The sequence below is a fragment of the Taeniopygia guttata genome, chromosome 3 (assembly GCF_048771995.1).
Source record: "Taeniopygia guttata chromosome 3, bTaeGut7.mat, whole genome shotgun sequence".
Taxonomy (NCBI): Eukaryota; Metazoa; Chordata; class Aves; order Passeriformes; family Estrildidae; genus Taeniopygia; species Taeniopygia guttata.
The window spans coordinates 3,244,562-3,257,408 of NC_133027.1; the positions used below are offsets into that span (position 1 = coordinate 3,244,562).

At 43.5% G+C, this 12,847-nt stretch overlaps 1 protein-coding gene across 1 annotated transcript in view; it reads right to left on the reverse strand.

Moving 5' to 3' along the window:
* XKR6 (XK related 6) overlaps positions 1-12,847 on the reverse strand; it is a 204,801-nt gene that overhangs the window by 27,716 nt on the left and 164,238 nt on the right. Inside the window, exon 3 of the mRNA XM_030269886.4 lies at positions 1-12,252. This exon is cut by the window's left edge and continues 27,716 nt beyond it. Coding sequence (XP_030125746.4) covers positions 11,288-12,252 — 965 coding nt within the window. The 3' untranslated portion in view covers positions 1-11,287. The remainder of the gene's footprint in view (positions 12,253-12,847) is intronic.

Sequence of the window (12,847 nt, forward strand, 5' to 3'; positions counted from 1 at the left end):
TGTGGCTGTGCCAATTTTCTGGTACAATCAAAATTCACTAATCAAAAACTCTGCTAGGATGACAGCTCATTTGAGAGGATTCTGTCGACTTTTAGGATTCCTTTCAATCACAAGAGCTTTGCAAGAAGCAGGCTTGACGAAGATCTTTAAATGCTCATTGCAGCACCTGGGGTAAACATGGCAGATATCCAGGGATGGAGGCGGCATCAGACTGACCATTCCTATATCACATGCCCTGGAAAACAGGCCAAGGGCACCAGGGAACATCTTACACCTGCCAGCAGACACAACCCTAAAATACTCTGCTTTCTCAACCAACAGCCCATGGCAGAGATGGAGAGAGAATGTGGATATTCATGCACCATGATTTTCAAAATAAATCCAAAAATATTTGCACCACAGGAAGGGCATTTCCTTGCAATCAGAAAGTCATTCAAAACCTCCAGAATATAGAGCCTTCCTGTGATAATCCTGATTTGAGGGAAACAGCTCCACCATGGAGCATGCTGTCAGATTCCCAAAGACAGTTTACTTGTTCCGATTAGTCTGGAACAAGGAACACACAGACAACTAGGCAAAACCCTCACCCCACCTATTATCATTTACTCTTTTCATAATGGGTGGCCACATCAGATATAGCAGAATGTCCAAACTCGGCCCAGTGACAGGAGTCACCAAAACGAGATGTGAAATAGTCCTTCCCTGAGTAAATAAAACACTTTTAAAATGAATTCCCACTCCTCACTGGGACAAAAGGCTGGAATGGTAAAAGTTTGCAGAGCAGAAACAATAGCCAGAGCCATTGTGGTTTTTTTCTGATAGGGAAATATTTTCATTGGAAACCCCCTCAAGTTTTAGGTCCGTTTTGGGAAGGGACATATTTTGTAGCTAATGGAAAACTTTGATGTTCAAAGTAAAGTCTCTTCCCTCTCACTCTCCCTACACAGAAAAGATGAGAGACAAAACGATTTGGCTGTGATACCTATTTAGACCCTCCTTCAGAAAACACGCATCACAGCTCTCCTCCAAATGACTGCAATTACATCCAATTTAATGCTTGTTTAATTGCTTGAGTCGTTTTGGGAATTCTATTGATAAGTGCAAACCAGTACACTTTCCCTACTACTTATCCATCATGAATTTGTTGGCTGATACTGAAACTTCAATGATTATTGAAAAAAAATCCCAGGTTTTTGAAAAACTGGGAATGTTGTGAAATTTAAGTAATTTGAAGGGGTTGCCTGGAGAGCACTTTGTCTGTAGTTTCTCCCACAGTGTCAGCTCACAAAATCAGAGAATACCCTGAGCTGGAAGGGACCCATAAGGATCATGGAAGTCCAACTCCTGACCCTGCATGGGATGACCCCAAGAATCACCCAGTTGAAGTCAAGAAGCTTCATTCATCTTCAGGCTGCTGAAATTCCTCCGGGCGTGTGTCCCTGTGTGTACTTGTGTGCCCTCAGAAACTGAAACCAACCCCTCAAGCGAACAGATTGCAGGTGTAATCAGCTGGCATTTGTCCTGGATTTTCCCTAGTTAGGAAGGAACAGTGTTTGGTTTTAGAGTGGAAGAAGAAGAGGAAAGGCGGGGGTGGCGTGCAGGTGGCGTTCAGCTGGGGCTGAGGGGAGGAGGTTCTGGCACTGGCAGCGAGTTTTATTGGTAAATACAGCTAGAAAGGAAAATATGAGATGCTTGTCCTTGTGACTGATGAACGGGAATGACATCTGGAGGCAAAATAATAATCATTGCCTTTGAGTGGCATTTGGCATTTGAATTTTAAGGGCTTGAAATAGATTTGGAGGGTTTACTCCCTGCAAAGGAGGGCCCCATTTGCTGTGTGTGTTGACAGGGCTGTTCTCATTGCAGTGCTGATATTGGTGAAAGGAGAAACCATCTCTTCCTCAGCTAAAGCCAGAGGCTACAAAGCCCCCATAGAGATCAGGGGTAGTCTACACTCAGATGGCTTCTCCTGGAAAGATACTCCAGCTTTTGCCCAAGTTTTGCCTGGGTTTTGACAAACTCTACAAGCTCAAGCATGAAATCTATTGTTACAGTTGAAGGAAAAGACCAATAGGGCCCTGTTTGGGCTCCCCATACCAGTAGTAATTAGTGGTTTTAGCATAGATAGTGTAAGGAGGCACCTGGCCATCAGTGGAGCTCTACTGATTTATCCTGAAGCTGTGTCTGACCCTCATGTTTGGCCAAATTTGGCTCCCAAATTTCTTAAGAAGTGGAAGATAGGTGGGACAGCATTTCCTCAGGACCTTAAGCTTCTGATGGTCTTTCAATTAAAAAAAAAAAGAAAGAAAAACAAAACCCTACAAGGAATGTTTATTTCAACCCTGCTTGCAAATCCCAAATTGCTAGCACCTCTCACCAGGAATGACCTTCCTCATCTCAAAAAAGCCCTTTGGAATTCACAATGTGTTCATATATATTAAAACATATATATACTGCTGCAGTAACATGGCATGTATGCTCATCTATATTTCCACGGGACTGGGGATATAGACTCAGACATACATGTTGATTAATCCCTTTAATCCTGAAAATTTATAGGCACCCACTTTACTTCAGGCTTAATATGTAATAGGAAGAATTCTCTCTCTTCCTGCAGTTTTACTCTCACTGCCAAAGTGGGCTATACCAAAACAATAGGGTTCAAGCACAGCCAGGTGGTTTCCCTGTTAAACAGTGCAATTTCAGGAGAATTAAAGGGTGATTTATCAATAATGTGAACTTATTGTCTCTCTTTTTTTTTAATATATATATATATATTATAATGCCCTCAATACCTTATAGGCTATATCCTATTTAATTCCACGAGGTGGGCGACAACGAGCTTTGAAAGCAGTCTGCACCTACATCTTTTTACTCTACCAGATACACATGAGACTTTAATTGCTTTCAAAACCACACTTGCCCTCTCTCAGCCCTCTCAGTCCATCCCTGTTCAAGACACAGATGTGTGGTGCTTTTTAGGACAAAGAGGGAATATTCATTTGTTGGCCAGCATTTGGTTGGGTCAAACAAAACAGTTAGCATAGCACCGAAGGAGTTACATTGGTGTTTTTTCCCAACGTCAATCTTTTTTTTTTTTTTTTTTTTTTTTTGAACAGAAGAAGTAAAAAGAACCCAGATGCACCAAGCTGAGTGCTTAAAACAGGGCAAAGAAACAGCTGGGGAGAAGGATGGGGAAGAAGCAGACCCAAAGCCGATGCGGATGAGCGATGGCCCATCTGTAGGAGTGGGGCTTCTAAACTTGATCTGCCCCAGCAGGAAGATGTGCAGCTGCCTGGAAATTCAGGTGGAAGAGCCTGGCCCCTGTAGCCAGATGATTTTGAGCTCCCTCCCCATGGTGGGTACAGGGAAGGGACAGGGAAGGTATGTGGCAGACCAAGCCAGAGCGAGCTTCCTTCTTGCTTCGTGCAAGGCAAGTTTTAGGCTACAGAAGACAACGGCCACCTGAAACACCTCCCAGTGATTCCAAACAGACCAGACTCCACAGTCCTTACTCAGGACAGAAAAGGAGATCCAGCAACAAAACCCAGGAGTTTGCCTGAGTAAGGAGTGCGTGAGCAGACTTCACAAAGCTTCTCCAAAAGGGAGCAGGGAGTCCTGCCTGGCATTGCATCCCCACAAGAGACATCATACAATGGTCAGGACACTTAGACAATAAAAAGACAAAAAAACCCTAAACCCCAGGCTTTCTGTCACATGTTTTTCCCTTCTGAATCATCTGACCAGTGGTGACATTTGGAGCAATGAACTGGATCCCTTCCCTTGTTCTAAAGAAAGTTATCCTGGCTTTCACCCACGTGGCTTGAGGCTCAACCAGGGATGAATCTACCTCGATGGACACAGAACCATCAGCCAAAACTCCCACAGGTGGCAAGGGAAGTTTTGCCTGCAGGAGGACGTTGAAGGTAGCTTGGTCTGGTCTCTCTAGGTGTGGCACAGGTTTTTTCTCCAGGAAAGCAGGGACTTCGGGAAGAGTTGCATGGGAGCAGCGTTGGGTCTATTTTATCCTTTCACATCCCACCTTCGCCCTTTGTGTAAGGAAAAAATTCAAAAACAAAACAAAACAAAAAAGCTACTGTACAACCAAGTAAACTGCAATTATTGTGCTGTCTTAGGCAGTCAACGAACTTAAAAGGCAAAAACAGAAAGAAAAAAAAATATTTTTTCACATTTATCAGTTGAGACACTAGTTTTCCCATGCCTACAAGAGTCCTCAGCAATACCAGCCTCCCAAATAAGGTCCAGGCTATTCCAAAACAGCGTGAGCAAATTTTTCACTGTATTCAGATGGAAGCTGATGACTGAAAGATTACTGCACATTTAACCGTGGCTGATGAGAGCAACTTTTAAAGAAATTCAAGTATTCATCAGTAATCTGTTAGGTTCAGAAATACTTTTTTCATCTTTAGTTTCAAGTTTTCAGAAACAGCAAGGAAAAGGGAAAGGTCACCTGTTGTGTAAGAAAATAATATTGCAAATAGTGCTGTTACATTTGACCAGGAAAGCAAGGCTGTTCAGTTGGTGCACAACAATTTTCTCCGTTCCTTGCTTTTGGGGAGAGAAAAGACTTCAAATCACTTTCTCAAGACATGCACCAGCAGGTTTTCCTTCTGCATGTTGTAACCCACCCCTTCAGTGCTCATCCCCTACAACAGCACAAACCCAGCAGGAATGAAATTTTCACGGCGCACTTCCAGCACCTCTCACACGCATTAACTTAAGCCTCACAACACCCCTGTGAGGTAGGTAAATATTATTATACCCATGTACAGATGGGTAAACTGTAGGCACAGAAAGGTTAAATCACTTGCCCAAGGTTACACAGCAACTTCGTGGCAGAGCTGGGGTCGAAACCCAGGAGTACTGTCACCCAAAAATCTGCAATGACTTTTAGACCATGGCCACTTTCTACGCTCTCTGTAAGAGACCATCTGATAAACACAGCATTGCACAAATCCAATTAACTCCGCGGATTACAAAGTGCCTGGCTTTCAAACAGTTTCCTTGCTGCATGTGTCCCAAAGGAATGGGGAGGGCACAGGAAGGTTTCTGCTCTCAAATAACTTTTTTCTGTTTGCAGGGCTTGGTTGTGGTTTTGTTTTGTTTTTAGGTTTTTAATATACGACAGGAAAAGGTATCCACATTATTTTATCAACAACATCACTTTCCAATTGGGTTTTGTGCATGTCTGAATGTACATTGAGGTCCAGATGGTTTATGCAGATTTATTTTAATAGTCACCAGTTGCCTCCCTCCTCATCAGCAGAGAGCCAATGGAACATATGCAGCGATCTGACATCTCATTTTCCCATTTTTCTCATTATCCCACTGTCTGAGCTTCAAATAAGGAGCAAAGGTTGAACACAGGCAGTACCCAGCACAGCAGGAAAGCTCCTCCCTTTTTTCACATCACACCTCGACAGGAAAGAGTCACTACACCATTATTCCCAAGTTCAAACACAACAGAACAATGAAGTGATTCTGGACATGCTCATGGAGAATTAAGTGGATTGCAACAATCTCTAGTGGTACCCAAAGGTCTGGAAATGTGTTCTGCACACAGTGAAAGGTTTGCCCACGTCTATTTGGGATAGCCTCAAATCTTCTCGTTCAAACCAGGCTGAGATTCTCTGCACCAGAATACACCTGAGCTCCAAGGAAAAATAAAACCAGCAATCATAACCCTGGGAAAGCACCATTCCCAAAGCCCCCAGGGCTTGAGACAACTGCCAAAAGAACAGCATGCAAGCTTCAACAAGCAAAGGGTCCACAACGGAGTTCACATCATCCCTACCGTCCTACACCAGCCACCTCAGCTTCTGTGGGGATTGGCATAGACCTTATTTTGTCATGGTCATTTGGGTTTTTGTTTTCTGGTGGGTTTTCTTTTGCAGGACCACATTTGATCTGAGCAGAACCCAGAGAAAAGCAAACCCAGTAAAAGAAGGAAAAATCCTAGGAAATCCTGTCTCCACAAATTTCCACTGACTCCGGCAGCTTCCAAATTGTCTCCTGCCCAAGCTGCCCAGCAAGCAGGCACTAAAAGGTTTTGCAAATGCACAGTAGTAAGTTTTCCTTTTCAAAGCACCTCTGAGCTTCAATGAAATCATGCTGGACTAACCTCAGACCACATTTTCTTCAGGAGGTTTAGTCATGCTGCAGGTGTGCAGGTGACAGGTGTGACATGCAGGGCCAGGGGTGGGATAAATTGTGAAGTGAATCTTGTGGGTACAAAAATATATCTGAAGAGCACAGGGTGATTGCACTCTGAAAGTCAATAGTGATGCTCCTCGCATGAGCCAGATTTTAGCAGACAATTCACTAAAGCTTGGAATTAATTTTGCCATTTCATGTAGTCAGCTTTAAATAAAAATACATGCAAATGACTGCTGACTTTTGGCAGGTGCACAAAAGGATGGGGTGAAGCAGAGAAGTAGCTCCAATCCCAAACAATGAAAATATATATATTTACACTTGAAATGGGTGTCTCACTTGCACTTTAGTCTGGTAATTATTCACCATTGGCTCCTCTTCTACTGTTAAGGTTGGATTTGCTGCAGATGAAAAATGCTTTGTGTGGGTGGCAAAGCATGACAAGGGCATGGGCAGGGACCTTGTAATTCCTGTGTTTCCACTGTTGATTTGGTCTTGTCTGAATGATTCCTGTCTCCGAATTAGCTGCCTATGGATGTGTAACACTATCACAGTAAACATGCCATCCATCTGACATGGATGGAGGGATGGATGAGTTGACATCCGAGCCATAAAAGTGATGCAGTTTGCAAAACAGCCTCAGCAGAAGGAACAAAGTGAACTGAAAAATAACTTGTCCATTGAATCAGGCAGAAAACAGAAAAATGCCAGATCGGAGCTGACGTAGTCCACCACATCCTGCATCCTGGTCTGTGGCACGGAGTTACATCTTTATCAGAAAATTAAACAACTCCAGGATCCATTCTGGCCACGAAGCCAACTGAGTAGTGCTGGCCCCATCCTGATTCTGAAAATCTTCCACCCCTGATATGGAGCAGCTGCATCCAAACTGCCGACTGGGGATGGTCTCTGGCCAGTGCCAAAGCCTGGGCAAGCTGTGCCTGAGCCCAGGGCTCCTTGGAGTGGATCAAAACCATGCCAGGGAAGGTTTGAATAATAACAGTCAGGATGGTGGAGCCCTCGTGCCTCGGCATTGCCCTGGCATGGCACAGGTGGCTGGTTTAGATGATCCCAGGGTGAATCCAGCACCACAATTATGCCAGAGAACTTGCCCACTGACCTTGTGATGTGAATAGATACAGGCTCAACATTCTCCATGGCAGTTTGAAAAGTTCCTCATGCAGTATCTTCTGGCCAGAAGGTGGGAAATGGTATAAAATAGGTACTAGGGAAAAGCTGAGGAGTTAAAATCAAAGTGAAACCAAAACAAGTCGGTGACCATCCTGCAAAAGTGCGCACCAAAAAATCAAAGGGCAAAAAAATAAAACAGGAGGAGAGGACGAGATTCTTAGCACTGGGATTAGTACCAATAAAGGGCTGGGGCAGTTTTCCACCCTGAGCTTTTGGCTTGGCAAAAGGCGCTGTTTGGCAACAAGATCACAGGTAATCCCAAAAGGAAATGGTCACCACCCCAAACTGTCCACCAGGAACATGTTCGGAGTAGTGGCAGAGCAAGTGCTTTATGTTAAGGCTGTAATGAAGTCCTGGAAAAAGAAACAGTTCTTCAGGGATGACACAGGCTTTCCCTGGAAATCCTTTGCTAAATGAAGATGCTGATGAATATCATTCAAAGAAAGGAGAAGCAGAGGCAGAAAGTTTATGCAAGTAATGAAACAGTCTTAACTTGCAGTGGAGGCACCTGCCTTTGTTGTTATCCACACTACGAGCCACGAAGGAGGAGGACTTTGGAACAGGGATTTGTCAAGCCCTTGGTTAAGCTGGTTTGGTTGTGAGAAGTTAGCACTGCATTGAGAAGTAAGGACACTTCCAGAGTGTTTTGCCCCTCCACTCCTGGCACAGGGTGGAGGCGACGGCTGTTGGTGTGGTGGTGTGGAGTAAGATCCCGTTCCTGAGGGAAGGCAGGCTGGAGTTGCTCATGAGAGGCAACACTGAAGGGTCTCCTCCTCCTGGCACCTGGTGACTGTGCCTTGGCTCATTGTCACTGTCCTGGTGGGAAGGGTCCAGCTGTTCAATGGGGTCAGTGATCAGCACCACATTTCCAGACTTCAAGGTTGACGAGTCTGGGGAGCAGGACCTTCTTAGGGTGCTTTTGAAAACAAGAATGCCACCTCCTGGAAAAATGGTCCCTGAGGAACAGCAGGGCTGTTTGTCATCCATTCCTTTCTCATGCTTTTGCCACGGAAATGCAGATGTGAGGAGAGCTCTTCATGCAAGGACCAAGGGGAGCCTTTACATGGGGAATTAGATCAAGATAAGTCTACACTAACATTAAAGGCAAGTCAAAAGAAAGTTCTGGAAGGAGAAATGCAGGCCTGCAGCTGGAGGATGGGCATCTCTGTGTTCTCAAGACTCAGCAGGTGGGGACAGCACGTTCACTTCACAAATTACCTCTTTTTATGGAGACAGCACACTGATCAGGGGAAAAACAGGGTGAAATGTTAGTAGAACACTTGAGAAGGGACTGGCTGCGGGGCACAGAAAATGGAGAAGGAAAATGAAAGCTTTTCACAAATATATATCAGTTCATGTATATATATATATGTGTATTTATGTGCACAGCAAACAAGGGACTGGTGAGTTAGACAGAGGATGACAAGACCAAACCCCTCCCTTTGCATGAAAATGTGACCATCACATTGGTTGTAATCAGAGCCCAGAAACATCTGCCTGAAATGGAGTTTGACTGGGAATTACAGTACCACTGACAATTTGGCTTTGTATAAACTTTGCCATGTGTCTATAGTTTGGCGTGAAGGAGTCCTGCCCTCCTTGAAAGGGACAGACACCAGTTGAAAGTTTCCTTTACAAAACAAAATGAAACAACTGAAGAAACCCCAACATTTTCTCAGAACACTGCAAAGGATCACTGATTGAAAAAAATGTTTCTCTTCAGGTATATTCAGGCGAAGAAAGCATTCAGCTTCTTTAAACTGTTATATAAAATTGGTACTAGTTTCTTTAAATACTATCATAATTAAAAAAACCAACTGATTCTTGAAATTAAAAAAAAAATAATAATCATAATTAAAAAATATCCCTCCATGCTGATCTTCTCTTCAGAATAGGTCAGCATGGGAGTTTTGCACCCTAGACAGTTACAGTATTTCTGGAATAAAAAATTGCAATTACACACAGAAAATACTACAGCATTCACTTAAAAATATCTCATTTGTTGTTGTTGTTTTTCCCCTCCCAAGTAGAGGGATGGTGGGATTGAAAAGATGCCCTGAAACGGGAATATTCCTTTAAAGGAGCAATACTCTCGAAACGGAAAAAGGGTGTCAGATAGACGCAAACCTGGTGATTTAACTCGAAAAAAACCCCAAGATATTCCAGCACAGAAACAGAATCCGAGAGAGATGAGAATGTTCAGACACCGAGCGGGTTATTTGGAAATGTCAAGACAACCCCACAGCCCTCGGCGGGACCGTCTGGGCTTTGCCAACATTGGAGGTGGCAGCATCTCCTGGCGGTGGAAGGCTAAGCTAAACCACGGCGCTCTCGCTACGCTCTTGGGTTTCCTCTGGTTGTTGTTTCTCGCCATGTACTTACAGTAGAGGGTGACACGAGACAGTTTTTATCAGCAGTTCCCCACATGTAACCGAGTCGAAGAATTTTCTCAGCTAAATCACAACAACAACATCAACAGAAATACAAAGCACCAAATCATCTCGAGACGTGAGTCAGTTTTACAGGTTATTACCGTTTGAAGAAGTTTTGTTGGTTGTTTTGTTGTTGTTTGTTTTTTGTGTTTTTGTGTTTTTTTTTAATCCCGACTTTTCATGTTTTGTTTTCCTTAAAAACAAAACAGAAACAAAACAAAAAATCAAAACCCAAAAATCCCCAAAATGGAACAAAGGATGCTTTACAATCACTTTAAGGCTCGCACTGAATGAGACATGACAGGTCTTACACGAGATTACAAATAATACATGTATGCCTTTCACAGCCTTAAAATGATACAGTAGGTCAAATTATTTTGCCAGTCACTGATCAAGTATTGTGCCTTTAAATTGACTCGCTTTTTGCTACCATGCTGAGTTTTATTATTACTGAAATAATTATTAGATATGTGGAAATGTACTTTCAGATCATGTTTTTTGTTTATAATTTTGATAATTTTGCATTTTCCAGAAATCAAGGTGGCAGGCCTTATTCTGGGCTCAGACTGTTGGTGTTTGCTCCACTGGAGACAGTGGGGCTTTAGCACAAGCAGTTGTTGGGAACAAGATCAGATCCTATATTTTCACACTGATCTGGTACAATCCCACCTTTGTACAGGGTCCATTTCCACGAGGAAAACGGTTCCAGGGTGGGGTCACATTTATAACACGACTCGGTCAAGGCTTGGCCCAATGGTGTTATAAATTCCTTGCCAAATTATCTTACAGACCTGATTTTGTCTTTCAGCTGTTGGAAAAATCAAACTCCATTGGGGTTGTCTTGGCTTTGCTTTCTTATCTTTTCTTTCTTATCTTTAGACATTTGGAGGGTTTTTTCTACTAAATCCAATATGAACAACAGGATATATTTTTTCATACACTTCTATCTTTTTGTTGTTGTTGTTAATTATTATTTTTTTAATTTTAAGGTTTGCATTTCAGTTGGATGGTTGGTTTTTCTTTTGTTCTTTTTTTTTGGTTTTTTTTTTTGTTGTTTTTTTTTCCTGGCATATAATCATCAAAGACTTTTGCATGAGAAAGGTGACAGTACTTAATGAAACTCAGCACCTAAGGGCATAAGGCAGTTGTAGGTTTGTTTGTATGTTTTTTTTTTTTTATTTTTCAATCAGCACCAATCCCATAAATAATGTTCTACACTTGGTGTACGGTATAAAACTGATGTGGAGATGCCTCCTTCTCCACCTGTGAATCCTAGGTGTGGAAGTTGAAATACTGTTTCTTGTGTGTAAAAAACAAAAGAAAAGTTTTTCTTTTTGTTTTTACTTACAAAACATAGAGAATATCTTTTTTTTTTTTATACATACAGCAACCAGAAAGAAAGCTTATCTGAAGGTTTGTGTTTGTTTCATGATCTGTGTTTACCGTAAACAAAAATAAGGTCCCCTCTTTTACTTTTGCTTTAAGGAGCTTTAAAGTGAAGATTCATATTGTAGCAACTCATATAAGAGAGGTCCATCTCTATACCTAATACCTACAGCTGTGGGGGTGACATATTGGAGGATGTTGATAGTTCTTCTTAACCTCCTGTCTACAAAATGAGCATCCCAGGCAGGATATCTTTTTCTTGGGATGTCAATCTTAATGAGAGGCCCCTCGGGGGGGTAGGGTCGCCCAGATGGAGTAGATGGTACCATTGCTCTCACCTGGAAAACGGGCAAGCAAGTGTCAGCTGTGAGTTCCTCCTGTTGCTCCGTGACCGCTCTGGTGGGCGTAGCCTGGGCCCCCCGGTACCCAGGGGTTTGGGGCGCCATGGGCTCAACATCGGGGGGCAAAGGAATGCCCCAGAGCAGCTCGGCGCAACAGGAGCTGGCAAAGATCTTAGCTCTTGGCCCCATGGGATGCAGCACACCATAATATAACAGCATCAAAGCTATCCCAGCAGCAAAGCTAAGAAAGACACAACACAGTGCTGGCACGGCATAGGAGTCAGTGGTGTCAGGATCTCTGTAAAAATACCAAAGGAGCGTCAAGGCAGCGTTCTCCGTCAGGACCACCGTGTAATATGCAAACATTCGGTATCGAGTCCGCCCTTCCTTCACATTAAACCAGCAGAAAATGTACACAATCCCTACCACCATGTTGAAGAGGATCTCCTCCCACTTAGACATGCAGAAATCTGTCCCACCATGGATGATCCAGAAAGCCATGGCACACCAATGGACCACTACAAAGATCCCAAAGTAGAGCTGGAAGATGGAAGCAAAGAGAGCAAAAGAAATAACTCGGGATGAGATGGTGAAGAGGCGCCAGAAGAGATGGATGAGGGCCCCTCTGTAGCTCATACTCTTCTTGTCGTCCCTAGAGTCCCGAAGAAGCTTGTGATAGGAGGCTAGCACCCAAGCCAGGGACATCAGGGAGGCCACAGAGGACACACCTGCCGGAAGACACACAGATCCACTGAGTTAGACAGGAGCTTTGGTGGAAAACATCATCTGCTCACTAAATTATTGCATCTGGGGCAGGCTCAGGAGCCTGAAGGTTCAACTCACGTCAGGTTGTCCTTACAGTCTGGAGGAGAGAAATACAGAAATATCAGTGTAGGAATTGGAAATGGTGCCATATTCAGGAGTTCTCTGACTCCTTGTCCTTATCTTCCTGAGCCGCTGGATCGGCTGCCCCACCCTGGCGGTTCCAGTAGGGAACAGCCTCTGTGCTCATCCTGACTGGATCCACATTCGAGAGTTTGATATCCAGATCCCATCTAAATGCTGAAGCCCAAGTGTGAAAGTTACTTTCTTGGAGAGAGGAATCTCTCTTGGAATACACCACGGCAAGAGCAGGACACCTGTATTCCCTGCAACTGCTTGGATTCTTTTTTATTCTAAAACACGTTTTTAAAGCAACATTCCTATTGATCCTCCCTTACTCAGGAATCCCCATTTGCATTTCCCTTTTGGAAAAACCAGGTTTTTGCCCCATGCAGATAAACATATAAATCCAGGGAGCATCAAGACTCATCAATACTCTTG